Below are 16,911 nucleotides of genomic sequence, written 5' to 3'. Positions count from 1 at the left end.
TTCCCCCTCCCTAATGTTCGGAAAACTTCACACAATTTCTATTCAAACAATATTTATACACTGAAGCAATCATCATAATTCTCTACTAATCAAAACCTCTGCCGGCGGACGGGGGAAAACTAGATTTGTGGCATTCTAAAATATGCAGAATCCACACAGAGATTATGCTCGTGGATGCCTGCGTATCCAGCGGATACCTTTAGCATCGAATCGAAGAAGAATTCCAAATAATAATTTATCAAACGGAATTTTACGATCTCGAACACATAAAAAAATTAATGTTCTGCGAGAGCGGCCGCGGCGGCGGCGGCGACAAAAGATGCGATAGACCGAAGGCCTTCTCGAGGAGAGATCTCTCTGTCAAAGTGGCAGAAGAAGAAGAAATATTAAATAAAACGAGGGGGAACGTTGTGAGTTGCTGCGGTCACCGCAACTCTACAGTTATACCCGATACTAAGTCAGTATGGCTCTCCTCCGGCAGATGGCGCTAATATTAAGCGACACGACAAAGAGTGTGTGCGAGAGAGACAGAAAATCAGTCTGAGCGTGACGTCGGGCGCTGCGTAGCCACTGCAAATTGATTTGTTCCTTTTGGCTATAAAAATGATCTGATCTGATCCAGATTCAGCAATCTAATAGATATGGTCATTATCTATGATTCTGCGTTTTTAGTTTTCTCGAATCTGCAATATTGTGGATGCAACAGATTTTCGTCCTTTGTGGGGGCGGATGGGGGTGGGGCGAAATTCTGAGATATACGTTTTATAGTGACATCTTAAAGGAGTGTGTGTACCAAATTTGGTTACTCTAGCCTTAATAGTCTCTGAGATTTGTGGTTGCCCCAGATTTTCGTCCTGTGCGGGGGCGGAAGGGGGTGTGGCGAAATTTGGACAGGAAACGGTCAAGGTCCGATATCACAGGAGTGTGGATACCAAATTTGGTTGCTCTAGCTTTTATGGGTTCTGAGATCCTTGAACTCATATTTTGTAATTGGCAAAACCGACCATGAAACCTGTGTGTTAGAGTGAGACAGAGCGAGAAAGAGTGAAATTGTTTTCGTGATTCTGGCTATAATAATTATACGATTTGGTTCAGATTTTGCACTCTTGAAGATATAGTCATCTTCTACGATTCTGCGTTTTTAGTTTTCTGGTATCGTCAAAATTGTGGATGCCACAGATTTTCGCCCTTTGTGGGGGCGGAAGTGGGCGGGGCAAAGTCTTGAAATATTTTTGGAGCAGTGACATATCACAGAAGTCTGGATCCAAAACATCGTTGCTCTAGCTCTTATAGTCTTTGAGCATTAGGCGCTGAAGGGGACGGACAGACGGACAGACGGACAGACGGACGGACGGACAGACGGACAGACGGACGGACGGACAGACGGACAGACAGACATGGCTCAATCGACTCGGCTATTGATGCTGATCAAGAATATATATACTTTATGGGGTCGGAAACGATTCCTTCTGGACGTTACACACATCTACTTTCACCACAAATCTAATATACCCCAATACTCATTTTGAGTATCGGGTATAAAAAAAAGGAAATGCCCAAATCAAATTATAGAATCGTAAAAGTATTTATTACCACCAGGGACCTCATCAGTGGGGGGCTCTCCCTCTCACTCTCTCTGTCTCTCTCTGTCTCAGTTTTTCAGGAGTGTTGGCAGGCGAGAACCGTCAGAAGCAATGGCTGTGCTGTGCTTTGCTCTTTCTCTTTCCTTAGCCCCCGTCTCTGTCTGTCAAGTGGGTTCCAAGTGATTTGATTATTATCGGTTAATTGGTAAATCGTAAAAACTTTTACGATTCATTCGCCCCTCGACCGTCGGGGGCATTAAGTGGGACTGGGGCTGACGATGGCTCCTTTTGGGAGCAACAAGTGCAGTCAGCAGGCCAGGACTCCCGCTCTCAGCCAATAAAATCACACCGGACAGCCGTTGAAGAAGCACACACGAGAGCTGTCCACCATTTTCCACTCGTCATCGATGGCATCCATTTTTATGGCTCTCCAGGCATTCGTCAAGCCGGGCATCGTTCGATGGCCTTAAAGTCCCAGATAAATGTAAGCTTTTCAAGCAGCTCTCTTAATGGATCATAATTTTGGCATTATGGGGGATTGTCTTGAGTGGGGAATAGAGGAAACCCATTAGAATAAACACAATTAGAATGATCATTGGAAGAGGAGGAAGCGCTGTAGAATAATAATACGATGGAATAGCCCCAGTTCTTCTGAGTTTCTTGATTTCCCATCATAATTTTAAAGCAAACCCATGCTCTTCTGCCCTCCAAAGGCCTATTTCCTCTTCCTATTTTCCCTCTCGAAGAAACATATTTAAAGCATAATTTCCAACATAATTTCCTCATAAATCACATCAGCAACTTTTGAAAACGAAATTCGACCCATAGAATCCATCTTGAACTCGTAAAAATGTAACATTTTACAGATTCAGCCTCTCAAAAGAAAATTACAGCCCTCATGCCCAAAGTCCAAGTGCCGCTAATTTAATTGTTTTTCCAGCCAAAAGCCAAAAAGGGAAAAACTTCTTCAAGTTTTTTTCCATCCAAGTGCAGTGCCACACGCACCAGAAAAACACACCCCCAACCCCGGGGCAACCACCACCCCTTGAGCGACAACGACGACGACGACGACGAAAAGGAGACAAAAGAAAACTGCAGTGAGAGAAAAAAGACAAAACAAAGAGTGACATGTCAAGTGACTGCAGAAAGGGATGGGGATGGGGGATGACAATCAGCAGAAGAAGATGCAGAAGGAGCCGCCGCCAGTCCTATCCGAGTAGAGAACGACAGAGCGAGCGAGATGGAGAGAGAGTCACGCTTCAAATTGACGAGGACGAAAAGCTCAAAAGCAACAACTTGGAAGCTGGTCCCTCGACCCACTCTCCCTCTCTCTCTTCCACTCGCTTCTATTACCGCTATTTATTTAGCTGTTTTACATTGTCATTCCCTCTGCAGCCCACACACACACACACACGCACACAGAGAAGCACCCGCGCATTGCAAAAATAAGCAGAAGAAGAAGCGAAACGAATGTCAGACAGAGAGACAAAATGTCGAAAGCGCGACAGCTGCAGCAGCAGAGGGCAGCGACGTCGCAGCAACAAATTAGAACGAGAGACACCTACACATACATATGTATGTATGTACATATGTATATACCTCTCGTCTATGTATTGTACAACTGTATGGCAGGGGAGTGGGAGGTGTGAGCAGGCCAGCGCATGCGAGCGAGAAAATTTGTTTTGAACTGTCATAAATCTTAATTGCGGCGGAGTGATGGAATCGGAATCGTAGGAGTATAGGGCATACGAAAGGGTGATACGAAAGAGCGGGAAGGCTGACGAAAGGCGGCAAAACAGATTTCACACGCACACACACAGACAGCCTCTCTCTCTTTCGCTCTCTGAGAGAGGCAGTCATTTCCCCTGCGTTCCATTCCCATTCATTCGAGAAGATTTATCACCAATTGGTGCGAAGGGGAAACTGATATTGCTGGTGCGCATGCTCTCGCTTGCATGTGCGCTCTCTCTCTGCTGTGCTCCCTCTCTATCACTCTCTGCCGCAAAAGAGAGCGAATATCAAGCGGGCTTTTGTAGTTGTTCTTCAGTCCACAGCGGACCGTTACAGCGTGATCATGTTTGAAAAGCTTTGCGGCGCGTAAGCTCTCACAATCGCAGTGGCCGAAAAGTACGTAAAAAAGGGTAAACGCCACGCTACGTCGCTGCCTTCGCACAGTAAACAGTAATTAATTAGCAGAGAGCCCTGAGCAGCGCTGCTACTGTGCGCGAGCGAGATAGGCGCACAATTTAATCACGTCTCACGTCAGTTGTCGGCTTTCAGTGGGTGGTGTAAGAGAGTGGAAACGGAACAACGGTAACAAAAAGAAAAGGCAGCAAAAGTAATCAACACGCAGCGCTGTCGACACACACACACACACGAACACAGTCATACTGCGCCGACTGCGTTGCGCCGTCGCTTAACGCAAATCGAATCAAAATTGCCGTCGCCAAAACGCGGGCTTCGTGTTAACGAACGTTTGTCGTCTCTCGTCAAAAAAACAAACAAAAAAAACAAAGTCAGCAGCAAGCAGAGCAGCAGCCCCAGCACAGCATCCAAGCAGCTCCAAAACAGGGAGCAGAAGCGAAGCACAGCACAGCAGCAGGCAGCGCCAGCAACAGTCGCGCAGCAGACAAAACGAAACGTGCGCGTCGCTGCCGTCGCGCTTTGAACTTCATTTTTTTGGTATCAATCAGCGGCAGAGGGGGGGCAGAGAAGAACGCAACCGACGACGCGAGCGACGCGACGCGTCTGATTCTTGACTGAATCAGAGTGACAGCCCCCACCCCTCCCACTCACCCGAGCAACACACACACGCACACACACACACACGGCAGAGGGCCATCAGCAGCGCAGTAGCAGAGCCGAAGAAGCGCGACGCGAGGCAGAGCAGTGGCAGGCCGACAGCAGAAGCGGCAGCAGAATTCATTCGAATTCGGACTCTCAAACGAGTAACGACGAGGAATCCGTAACTCGGAACACACTCATACACGCACACATACAACATACATCTCGTATACGTACACGCGACGCGCGACTCGCGTGTTCCCAAGAAATCTAACAGTAATATTACAACAGAAAAGCGAGAGAAGCAAAGGAGAAAAATGAATTTTGAACGCCATTCAAGCCACAAGAAAAATATTCAAAAATGCAAGTGTGATACGAAACGTAATAATAATTAAGAGTATTTTTGAAAGAAGAGAGTCCTACCATCATATCTAGTCAAAAATTGAGTTGAAAAGTTCATCAAACATGAAATGCGCTTCAAATGTTTGATCAAGACTGAAACAAAAACCCAAGCACAACAACAAAATTATTCAACAAAAAAACAAACAACTACAACAAATGGTTCAACAAAGTATACGTAAAAAACAAACCACGAAAACAAAAACAAAAACAAATACAAATACAACAAATTATTATACCCCACAAATATATTTATTAAACTAAAACTTAAAACAAACTACAAAAATATATATAGTATATTTAACAATATTTTGCTCACAACAAAATTCAAACAACAAAATAATGTAAAAATCAACAAACAACAAAAAAACCCTTAACGAAGTATACGATTCAATGCAATTATTAAATTAAATTTAAAAACAAAAATATTTAAACCTACATTTTTGTCTGCCATACGATATATAAAATAAAACAAATATATATATATATATATATATATCGGAAAATCCAAACAAAGTTATACGCTACAACAAAACAAATTCTATACGAAAAAAACGTACCAAGTGCAAAAAACAAAACAAAACAAAAATTTATGAATATTGTGTCAAATTACGAATAAGTTCTGATCGACAAATCCTGTTAGCCAGGATATAGAACAAACTGCAGCAAAGTTCTCTATCAAAACCGTCAAAATTCAACAAAATCTCAACATGTTGCACGAGGCATTGATGCTCGAGATCTACAGACAGGCGCTAAATGCCGGGTAAGTGTTTGGCATTTTTGGGAGATACTATTATAATAGTCTTCTAAAGGGATTTTGAGGGAATTTTGAGTAGAGTTTGGATAGATTTAGCTTGGAGATACAAAAAATTATAGATGTGAATAGTTTTAGAATATATGTTTAATGGGGGAGACTGCTTATTGTTGGGGTTGAAAAGAGGACTTGGCTATGACTAGGTCCAGAAAACTATAGGAGGAGAAGTGTTTGGAAAAAACTATAGGGAATCCCCTTTAGTGGAGAATTGAAACGGGAAAACTATGTGTAGAGTTCTATTGAAAATAAGGGAAGAACTCTTTCTATTGGAATTCCATTCCATACGTTTCCAACTAAATCAAAGACGTTTACTAGCGAATGTATAGAAAGACTAGGGGGCAAGCCCCTTGGATGACGACGACGACAATAGAGAGATGTTCATTAAGAAAGAGTTTTATTAAATTGCAAAAAGATGTAGCCATATGATCTATTAAAAGACATATATTCGTACGCAAAAATCGTTTTTAAACAAATTTTAAAAGTAATCTACGAGGGGAAAAGTATATCAAAACCTATCAATTATATAGAATCAATTATCAATCATTTCGTTCCGATTTAAAGTACATTTTTTTCTGACCCTCTAAAAGTGATTTGATTGTAGTTCTTTAGTTCAAACAGCTGTTCGTACTATATAGTTTCTTGGTTATTACCAAACTAAAAGCCATAATAAAAGATAATTAGATCCATCTGGAGATAGTCCATAGAGCTGTGAAAACTATTCTAGATGGAAGTTGGAAGAGAAACCTCCAAACGAGCTTTTGATTCTTGAAATTTGGTAGAAATTATCCTCCAGGAGTTTTCATACTTTAAGAACTAAAATCTATCCGTAACTATTTGCTTAGATCTTTCCGTCTGGTTTCTGCAACACTTCCACAGATAGATTCCCCAGCAAATGATATAATTTTATAGCGCACTCTTCCACCATTCATCAAATCCACAAAATATAGAACCCAAAACTGTCGCCTAACCATATGAACGTTTTTAATCACATGAGAGGCCTTCTCTTTCATTTCGCTTCGTCATTCGGGGGGCCAGAATTCTGATTTTTGATAGCCAATGGCCCATTAAAATATTACTTTAGACTGTGGGGCGGGCACAGATAAATATACACCAAGAAATGATTATTTCATCCGAATCATTGATGATTGGCGTCCTCGTCGTCGTCGTCGTGCACGTCGCACACCTGTCGTTATAAATTCTGCCCCACGCCAATATTTGAGGCACACCATATATCAGGGGCATATACAACCCACCCCCGCACCAGTGCCAGCGCCAGCAACCCGTGAGCAACAGTTCTGTTTTCGAAAAACTATTGATTTATACCAATAAAACACACAACTCAGAAATCCCGAAACCCACAAGCAGAACCCCAAAAGAACAATAATTTTTATCAAGTTGTAAAATACGGAAAAACTTGATTTGTAATCGCTGGGGGGAATGGGGGTAAAAATTAAACACAAAAATTGTGCTATAGATTCCAAAATGATCTATCTTTTGGGGGGCTATGTGTGTGTGTGTGTGTGTGTGTGTATCTGAAAATTATGATTAAACAAGTTTCGAGATACATCTGAAAACGGGTTTTCCCGTTGAGGGGAAGGGGGCTGTGCTGTGTTGCATCTGTGGCATTACTAATAAAGTGCGACAAATTGTCTCGTTTTGCTGCGAAAGATATACGAATTTGCAATATATGTACATAATATTTGTTGCCTCCTTTTCGTTCGTCTACTTTGTAGATGGGAGGATGGTGAGGATGGGGTAGGAAAATGTGTTCAAGATATTTTACCAAGGCGATGACGTACCAGAAAATTTGAATAAATCATGCGAAAAGTGAAGAAAAACTCACGATACGCTCTGGTTGCCATCTTCTACTCAATTGGGTGGGGGGTGCCTGTATCTGTATCTTTGCCACTTAGCCCTCCCTCTCGCCCTCTCTCCCTCTCTCTCTCTGGCATTGTATCTGTGTATCTTTGTGTGTGTGTGTGTGTCTGCCTATTACCGGGAAGATTTATGTTCACAATTTGCCGCTGATTTGTGCGTGGTGTCTGTGAGTGTGTGTGTGTATCTGCGTATCTGTGTGTAGTAATATTCACTTTTGTTACCTTTACGGATTAGTCATGTTTTAGTTTTTTTTTCCCCATTTAGACAGTGCACTACAGTGCCTTACAAAAGTGTAGGAATGTGCATTCAAACGATTGATAACAGAAAATTTTTAAACATTAAGCGATTGATAGATCTGCAATCTGATGGATACAATAGTCAGAATATAGTATATATTTATTGCATTGAAATATCATAAAAGTGGGCACTTTAGAGCTGTATATCTGCTTGAAATTGCAATTAATTGAAAGCCTTATCGATGCTATCGCAGCAATTAAAAATCCTTTTTTCACTAATAAAACATGGCACAAGCCCTGCTATCACCTGCAAACACTCGTGTATATACTAACTCTACGCACTGTAACCCATTCCTTCCCCATGAAAGTCGTGGCTGCATAGATGCAACCATGTAACTCTCTCACTCTCTTTCTCTCTCGCTGTCGATTATTAATGAGACAATTCCAAGCTGTAATTAACTGCACTCGAGAGGAGAGAAGTTGCGTATAAATCATTTGTGATTTAAGCTTAATCGAATAACGAGATTTCCGATTATGATATGCTATTGCTATGAGGAAAACTTGTTGCCAAGAAAACAAAACACAACAGCAACAGAAACACAACTGCCACAGCAATGGCTTTAATATGCGGGCTTAATCGTTGAATGCAATCTGGATGGATGGCTAATTAGCTGTGAGCGATCGGTGTGTAATAAGTATCTGTATCTATGATATGCTGTCATAAAACGCCGCCTGGGCTTATAGGTGTACCCCTATATGAATCATCTGAACACCGAACCAATCAATATTGTCTCTAGTCTGGATCTGCCGTTTGTTTTTCTGTGTACTATCCATCAATTAGGGAACTTTTGACAAACGTTTTCCTTCGAACAACTTAATTCCGTTTAAAGAAGTCTTTTTTTTTTTTGTTTTTGGCTGTTTGAGCGATCGCTTCTTAAACAATAGAACACCTGACAAATTGTTGACATCAGAAGAAACATATTTATATTTTCGTTATAGTATTTTGTTCATTCAAATCAAGTCACATTAACGCCGCTTTTGTTCAGTGATTTCCGCCATGGAATCAGCCACACACACACACCGCCAGGCAGACGCCCACACAGATATTATATATAGAGATACAGATACAGATACAGTGCCTAATCATCAAAGAATTTATAACCATTTTGCATATACTTCAAAGTCAATCAAGGCAATCATTCACCGACTCTCGCGCCCATAAAAAATGTTATATGTGTGTTACCATTTTCGATTGTAAATATACTCTAGGAAATCAAATTCCATATTTTTTCGTTCGGTTTTTTCGGGTTTTAATTTTTTTTTATTGCCAATTAATTTATGCAAACTGTTATGCGGAATGTGTGTCTATGGCCCAGCAACAAACAGCCAGATGATGATAATTGCCGCAGATCTCAGATCTCTGAGGAGATGCTTACGATTATGAACATCTAGGGGGTCGGTGTCTGGTCTCTGCTCATAACTCAGGCCTCAAATCTCGAATTAAACGCCATTGTTCCAATATAGAGTTTTACGACCCATAGAGCGGCGTTAGGCGTTAGGCAGTCGCTGGGGCGAGGGAGGGGACGTACGAGGCAGTGGAATGTGTATCAGAGAGGGATAGACAGACAATGGTGCACAGATGGACAGTGGAACGTGTATGGGCGAGGGGACAAACGGATAGTGGAACATAAAGCGGCGCAGCAATGGTGGTTTGTGGAAGGTATATCGGGCTATGGGCAGAACATATGACCTGTGGAACGTGGATGGATAGAGGGACAGTGGATCGTAGATCAGTGATAGCGGGACAGACCGGCAGTGGAACGTATGGGACATATGGACTGATGGAACCCACAGCTGTGTTCCAAACGGCAGACACAGTTTCATTTTTTTCTTTTGCTTTTTTTGTTGTTGTTGTTTGTTGTTTTCATTTTGGTTTATGGCGCCTTTTGAGATTTGAATAACAAATCGAAATGTTGACATATGTTTGGCATTGTTGCCATTGTTGTTGGGGTTTGTTCCTGCGGTGGGGCTTATGATTTAGCGCAAAATATAAACATATTTGGAGGGGGGGATGTGGGGCAGATTTCCAATATTATGCTCTTGATTGCTTATCCAATTTATGGTGGGGTTTTTTTTATAGAGGAACCATTGGGCTTGTGAAAGTCTTTGATGGGGAGAGGAGAAAGCTCTAAAAGTGTACTTTGTAGATTGATTGATGAGTGATATGATGTAAATGAGGAGATCTTAAGGGATACAAAAGATAGAAGATTGTTTTACCAGGAAGATAGTTTCAAATGATGATTAGTATTCTATAAAACACTCTTTGAGAATCCGTAGAGCACATAGATTATCTCCAAATTATACTTATAACTAAATGCCTCCCCCCTTTCTTTGCCTTTGCAGCGCTTTGCCCACAGCTCGTCCCCGTTCCACGGAATCGGCCAATTCCAGCGAGCGGTGTCCCTCGCACGAATCCAATTCCTCCGACAATGGGGGGCAGCGCGGGGACAACAGCGGAGGGGGTGTGATGCCAGCCACATCCATGCACTCGACATTCCCGGCCGTGCCGCAGAACCTGCCCGCACAGCCCCCCTCCATGGAGGCGTATCTGCATATGGTGGCCGCGGCCGCACAGCAGTACGGCTTCCCCTTGGCTGCGGCGGCGGCCGCAGGACCCCGCCTGCCCCTGCCCCTGCCCAATGAGGCGGCGGCCCCGTTCAAGCTGCCACCGCAAGCATCGCCCACGGCCTCCAGCAATCACTCGGAGGCGCTGGACTTTCGCACGAATCTTTATGGCCGGGCGGAGTCCGCCGAGCCGCCAGCCTCCGAGGAGGAGGAGGACTTCGATGACGGGGCCAACAATCCCCTGGATCTGTCGGTGGGCACACGGAAACGCGGCCACGACGCCGAGCCACAGCTGGGCCACATCCAGGTGAAGAAGATGTTCAAGTCGGAGAGTCCCCCGGCGATTCCTTCGCCTACGCCGGCGCCGCCCACTGCCAGCCAACTGATGCCCGGAGTGAATCCCTATCTGGCGGCTGTGGCGGCCGCCAATATTTTCCGCGCCGGACAGTTTCCCGACTGGAATGGCAAAAGCGATCTGGTGGTGGATCCCCTCGAGAAGATGTCGGACATTGTGAAGGGAGGCGCCCAAGGACACAAGGAGAAGCATCATCATCATCATCATCAGTCGAAGGCCACACCGCCCGCACAGTCAGCACCGCCAAAGAGTCCCGCACAGCAGCAGCAACAGCAACAACAGCAGCAGCAACAACAGCAGCAGCAGCAGGGATCCAACAACAGCCACAATTCCGAGGGAGGATCTGGTGCAGCAGCAGGTGCCACACCCGCCTCCGGTGGCGGCGTCACCAAGGCCCGCCACAACATCTGGCAATCGCATTGGCAGAACAAGGGCGTGGCCAGCTCCGTCTTCCGGTGTGTGTGGTGCAAGCAGAGCTTCCCCACCCTGGAGGCCCTGACCACCCACATGAAGGACAGCAAACACTGCGGCGTGAATGTGCCACCGTTCGGGAATCTGCCGAGCAACAACCCCCCCCAGCACCAGCACCAGCACCACCAGCAGCACCACCATCCGGCACCACCGCCGCCACCGCAGAACCACCAGAATATGCGCAAGCAGGGGGGCGGCGGCGGCTCCCAGGCGAATCACTCCCCCTCGGCGAACGTGAAGAACGCGTTTCAGTACCGCGGGGATCCCCCGACGCCGCTGCCCCGGAAGCTGGTGCGCGGCCAGAACGTGTGGCTGGGGAAGGGCGTGGAGCAGGCCATGCAGATCCTCAAGTGCATGCGGTGCGGCGAGAGCTTCCGCTCGCTCGGCGAGATGACCAAGCACATGCAGGAGACGCAGCACTACACGAACATCCTCTCGCAGGAGCAGAGCATCTCCATCAAGTCCCAGAACCAGGCCAACGCCAATGCGGACTCCAAGGACAACCACAACAACAGCCTCAGCTCCGAGGAGAGCCGCACCCTGAGCGCCGTGCTCACGTGCAAGGTGTGCGACAAGGCCTTCAACAGTCTCGGCGACCTGAGCAATCACATGGCCAAAAACAATCACTACGCCGAGCCGCTGCTCCAGAATGCAGGCGCCCGCAAGAGGCCGGCCCCCAAGAAGAGGGAGAAGTCCCTGCCGGTGAGGAAACTCCTGGAAATGAAGGGCGGCGGGGCGGGCAATCAGGACGATTTGGCAGCGGAGAAGAGTGCTGTTCAAGGCAAGCCCGGCCTCGGACCGGGCGGAGGGGACAAAAACGATGCCGCTTTGTTTGCGGAACGCATGCGGCAGTACATAACGGGTGTGAAGTCCCCGGAGGAGATCGCCAAGGTGGCTGCCGCTCAGCTGTTGGCCAAAAACAAATCGCCCGAGCTGCTGGAGCAGAAGAACGGCAATGCCAAGCCGGGCAATTCCTCGGTACTGAGTGCCATCGAGCAGATGTTCACCACCAGCTTTGATACGCCGCCGCGGCACGCCAGCCTCCCGGCGAGCAGTCCCTCCAACTCGTCCACCAAGAACACCTCCCCCGTGGCCAGCAGCATCCTGAAACGCCTCGGCATCGACGAGACGGTCGACTACAATAAGCCCTTGATCGACACGAATGATCCGTACTATCAGCACTATCGGTACACGAGCAGCGAGCGGAGCGGCAGCGAGTGCAGTGCGGAGGCGGCCAGGCCACGTCTGGACGCCCCAACGCCCGAGAAGCAGCAGCCGCTGATGGCCTCCGCCTCCGCCTCCGCCATGGAGGAGTCTTCGGCCGGCAAGTCCGTGGGCAGCATCAAGCAGGAGGAGGCCATCAAAATGGAGATCAAGTCTGAGATCAGCGACGAGCAGAACGATGACACGGCCATGCCGTCGCCCAAAATGGAGGCCACCCTGGTCAACGGCAGCTACACCGCCTCCTCCGCTGCCAACAACAATAACAACAACAACAACAACAATGTGGAGCGGGCCTCGCCCAAGACCCCCTCGGTGGCAGGGAGCCCGCAGTCGAGGCTCCTGCCGCCGCGTAGTCCGGCGGACAGCCAGCGATCGGCCACGCCCAAGTCTCCAGCCTCCAGCCACAAGTCCTACGACGGCAGCGAGGGCAACAAAAAGTATCCCAGTGACTCCCTGAATGCTCTGTCCTCGATGTTCGATTCGTTGGGGGCCAGCGGCGGCGGGGCCGCAGCCAATACGAGAGCCAAGCTGGCCGCCGCTGCAGCCGCTGCCACCGGGGGAGTCCTGCCCGTGGCCGGCGGTAGCGAGTCTCCGGAGAATCTAAGCGCCAGCAATTCGCTGGCGGCCTTGCGACAGTTCTGCGTGAAGAAGGAGAAGACCGCCTAAGAGCTGGAGCTGCTCGGCCGCAAACCGGACCGTTCCGTAAAACGCTCTCGTTAGCCTCGTTTTTTCGTTGTTTTCGCGCAAACAAAAAGCATTTTAAACACAAATTTTTTTGGTTTTGCCTGCGCGTTGCCCACACGCCGCCTCCCCCCCGAAACGGCCACACCCCCAAAGACCCCCATGCACTTTTTGGGCGGCGTTTATTAGGGGGGGGCGGACTGCGGCAACCATTCAGAGAGAAGAGAAGAGAGAGAATCAGGAGTCAAAAGTACTGCCACTTGGACGACACTTTGGCGACAGGATGCAAAAGGACACCACCGAGATATGGAGATGTGTATTCGGTATCACGAAACGATTATAATGAAGACAATGATTGAGAGGAGTTAGCGAATAGTCCAATCATTCACTCAATCAAGATACCAGGCGGCAGTTGGGGATTGAATCCCCAAGGCGTTCAGCAAGCCTTAAGGCCTACTTTTTCAAGGTAATTATTCAAGTATTGCAAGCAAAAAATTATAGAATACAAAGGGAACAAGTGGGAATGGAATGCAGCAACTGCTTCTGGGGTAAATGGGAATCAGTGGGAATGGAACAAGGTTTTGACAGCGTCAGCTGTTCCGTCATAAATGTATTCTATAATATTTGATATAGATGAAAACCCACGACTAAAACTCGCTTTCTCTTTCGCTTCATTTCAGGATATATTAAACTTGGGATCCTTGAAAAACTATGGCTTGGAATGGCTGATCATTTGGTGGGTTTTTGTTGTTAGAGAAAAACCACACAAGCCCTTGTCAGGGCTGCCACATCTCTCTGCAAAGAGTTATGAAATTTGAAGAAAAAGAAAACATTGTGATCCAATAAAAAAAGAAAAAGAAAAGAAACAAGTTTTTATGAACATTACACCAAACGGAATCTTTATTTGTGAAAGCAGCGGCACGGGGGGGGGTTTTCTTCAACGTTTCTTCTTGTTGCTGCAGATTTTCTTGGGCGATGCTTTCTCTGGAGGGGGTGGTGGTGGGGGTGGGCGTTGCTTCTCCGACAGCAGAGACGTTAGCATGTCGCTGAGGTCCGGCATATTGTTGGGGACATTTGGAAATTGCATTTTGTCCAGCTCGCGCTTCGTTTGGGGATCCTTGATGATGTGATTGGCGATCAGGAGCATCAGGACGGGCGCCAGCATAACCAGGATCATGGGATGCAGGACAAAGTCCACGAAGCGCCACTGTTCGCGTTCCCTGAAGTATTTGCGACGCTTCAGTGGCGCCAGCCGCAGTGGATAGGCAATCTGGACAACGGTCACGGGATCCACATAGCTCACCTCCCGAGCCCGGTACTTGCCCCGCGAATTGATCTCCACTCGCACGGGTCGGAAGTAGATGTCCGCATGGTGCACCTCCACCACATGACTCCCGTACGGTACTCCGCTGATCAGAAAGTGGCCATCGGTGCGCACGAATCCCTTGTACTGGCCGCCGTTGATCGACAGCGTGATCTCCGACAGCCAGCGGAGGGTCAGGCCCAACTTGCGATCCGGTGGCAAGATGTACCCGCTGATGGTGTACAGCGGCGCGGCAGTGGCAACTTCATTTTCCACTGGCTCCACATCAGCGAAGCCCAGATTCAGATACAAGATCAATACAAACAGATTAATTTTAAGCATTTTGCAAGGCATTTCAAAAGTTCACTTTCTGAGGACAAAAAAAAAAGATAAAGTTTCCTTTAGGAGAAAAATTGTTGAAAAATTTCTAGCTAAAATCGGTTAATATTTTTCTTTAAGCTACGTTTTCGACGTTACTGACTTAAGAGAAGTTACAAAATCTGTGATGTGGAATCACATTTAAATCTGTGAGTGTTTGATTGAGTTTTTAAGATCTATCATAGGGGAAGTTTCAGCTAACAATTCAGAGGTCCTTCTATCCATTAAGTGATCTATCTGTCAAACGAGGGAAGGGACAATCTATCGAGTTATCTACCTATAGATTGCCGCAGACTAAGGCTTGGAAAATCCATATATGGTGGCCTACGAAACTCTTCTTCCATCTCTTCTCTTTCCCCCATAATCATCCAGTTTTGCAACCATCTTTCTAGGAACTCACATCTTTCTCTCTTCGAAGCGTCTCCCATCTCCATTGCCTGGCCAAAAATCGTTTCTAAAGATACAAAATCCCGACGGCAAAGCAATATTTTCCACAGTAGCCGCAGTAGTCGATTGCCCCTCAGTATGCGATCATTCGCATTTTATAACGCAACAATTGTTGCATGAGGAGTGACTCACTGGAAGCCAGAAAAAGCCCTGCTCCAGCTCCGCCTCCTCCTGCTCCTCCAGAAGACTTCTCTTCGATGGAAAGGAGTCGTGACCAAAGCGACTTTTGTTCAACCATCAGACACTGCCGCGTACGCGACTCGTACTCGTATGTGGCAGAAAGACATTGTATGGAATGTGTGTTTGGGTCTATGAAAGGAGAGGTAGCCAAGAAATAGCTGCCACAAATTTGCACTTTTTGATGAACGTTTTGTGGCTTCTGCTTCTGTGTCGCGGGAATCACGGCTCCAGCGATGGTAATTTTTTTTTTATTTTTTTAGCAAGTAGCACTCGAATGATCCTCTCAACAAGTGTTCGAAAAACGGTATCTGGGGGCATGCGCAAACAATTTTCCAATATAATTTGACTTCTCTAAAGATGAGAGGGGGCTCCGGGGGTCTGCAGCGGTGTCGTCATTATGGCAATGTTCGTGTTCATCGTTTGATTTAGCGCCAGCCTCGCATTGAGGAGCGTCTTGAGGAGTTGTTTGTATTTAAATTTCTACAAACGGAGAGCCCCTCAGAGCCGATCTCTAACGTCGTGGCCTGCCATTAAACAGAGTTGTTGTATCTGTAGATATTATTTTTGTTCGTAGCTGTATCGTATCTGTTGCCCCACTCAATTGACGGCAGCTCTGGCGCATAGAGGAGCTTCTGTCTGCGACTAGATGTAGATTAAGTTGCTATGAATCGTTGAATGGTAAAGAATTGCCAATGATTAGAGCTGCAAAATGTGTGGAAATTCAAGTGGAATAAATGAATGAAGGCGAGTTCAAGATGGACTTTAAATGGGGATCGATATGGTGGATTAATCAATGGGAGTTACAGGAAATGTTCAAAGGAGAGGGAATAGGCTGGCAAAGAGAATGCTTGCCAAACAACATGCATTGCGTGTGCATGACGCTGTAAAAAAGGTCTTAAAAGCTCTAAATCCACAGAACTCTTACATTTCCAGACAATTCTTACCTTTATCATCCATTCCATATTCCCTTGAACCCATATATCTCTGCCAAAGCTGTCTTTTTCTCTATAAAACTAACCTGATCCAACACACCGCCCAACAAAGTTCTACAGCTTATCACAGAGCAGACTATAGTTCTTCTATAAAAGTTCTATAAATAATATGAAATCTAATCTCGACAAAAAAAAAGAGAACCAGGGTACCAGGCAAAAAGATCAAAAGCATTGAGTAAATCAATCAAACCAGCAATTGATAGCTAATGACTGATTTATGAATATAAACGAGTCATGTTTTAATCATAAATCCAAAGCAAAGCAAACAATCGAATCGGTAGGCAGGGAGGGAGTACCATATGGCTTATCCCCCTATCGCTATAGGGTCTGGCGAGTGGCGAGTATTATTCATCGTTTTCTTTCATAATAAAACAATTTGAACGATTGCAAGATAATCGTTTAATGACTGATAACGAACACAGAGATTTACTATATAGATGATGGTCGGTCGGTCGTCTGATGGCAATCGCTTTATCGCAGAAAACCAGAACACTATCTGCAATAAATCAATGCACATAAGAGCCCCCCCTGTCCCCCCTGTGCCTTCTCTTGAAGACCCAT

At 46.2% G+C, this 16,911-nt stretch overlaps 2 protein-coding genes across 2 annotated transcripts; one reads left to right on the top strand and one right to left on the bottom strand.

Annotated features, from left to right (window-relative positions):
- Positions 1-5,069: 5,069 nt before the first annotated feature.
- On the top strand, positions 5,070-13,933 carry tsh (teashirt). Its single transcript, XM_001357235.4, has 3 exons — positions 5,070-5,529; positions 10,098-13,516; positions 13,731-13,933. The coding sequence occupies exons 1-2, from the start codon at positions 5,477-5,479 to the stop codon at positions 13,033-13,035; spliced, it is 2,991 nt and encodes a 996-aa protein (XP_001357271.3). The 5' UTR covers positions 5,070-5,476; the 3' UTR covers positions 13,036-13,516; positions 13,731-13,933.
- Positions 13,934-13,987: 54 nt separating this feature from the next.
- Positions 13,988-14,695, bottom strand: LOC6903386 (ER membrane protein complex subunit 7 homolog). The gene has a single exon (XM_002132229.2). The coding sequence runs from the start codon at positions 14,693-14,695 to the stop codon at positions 13,988-13,990; it is 708 nt and encodes a 235-aa protein (XP_002132265.2).
- Between the last annotated feature and the right edge of the window lie 2,216 nt (positions 14,696-16,911).

This window comes from Drosophila pseudoobscura, chromosome 4, assembly GCF_009870125.1.
Source record: "Drosophila pseudoobscura strain MV-25-SWS-2005 chromosome 4, UCI_Dpse_MV25, whole genome shotgun sequence".
Taxonomy (NCBI): Eukaryota; Metazoa; Arthropoda; class Insecta; order Diptera; family Drosophilidae; genus Drosophila; species Drosophila pseudoobscura.
This window is presented reverse-complemented; position numbering and strand designations above follow the sequence as displayed.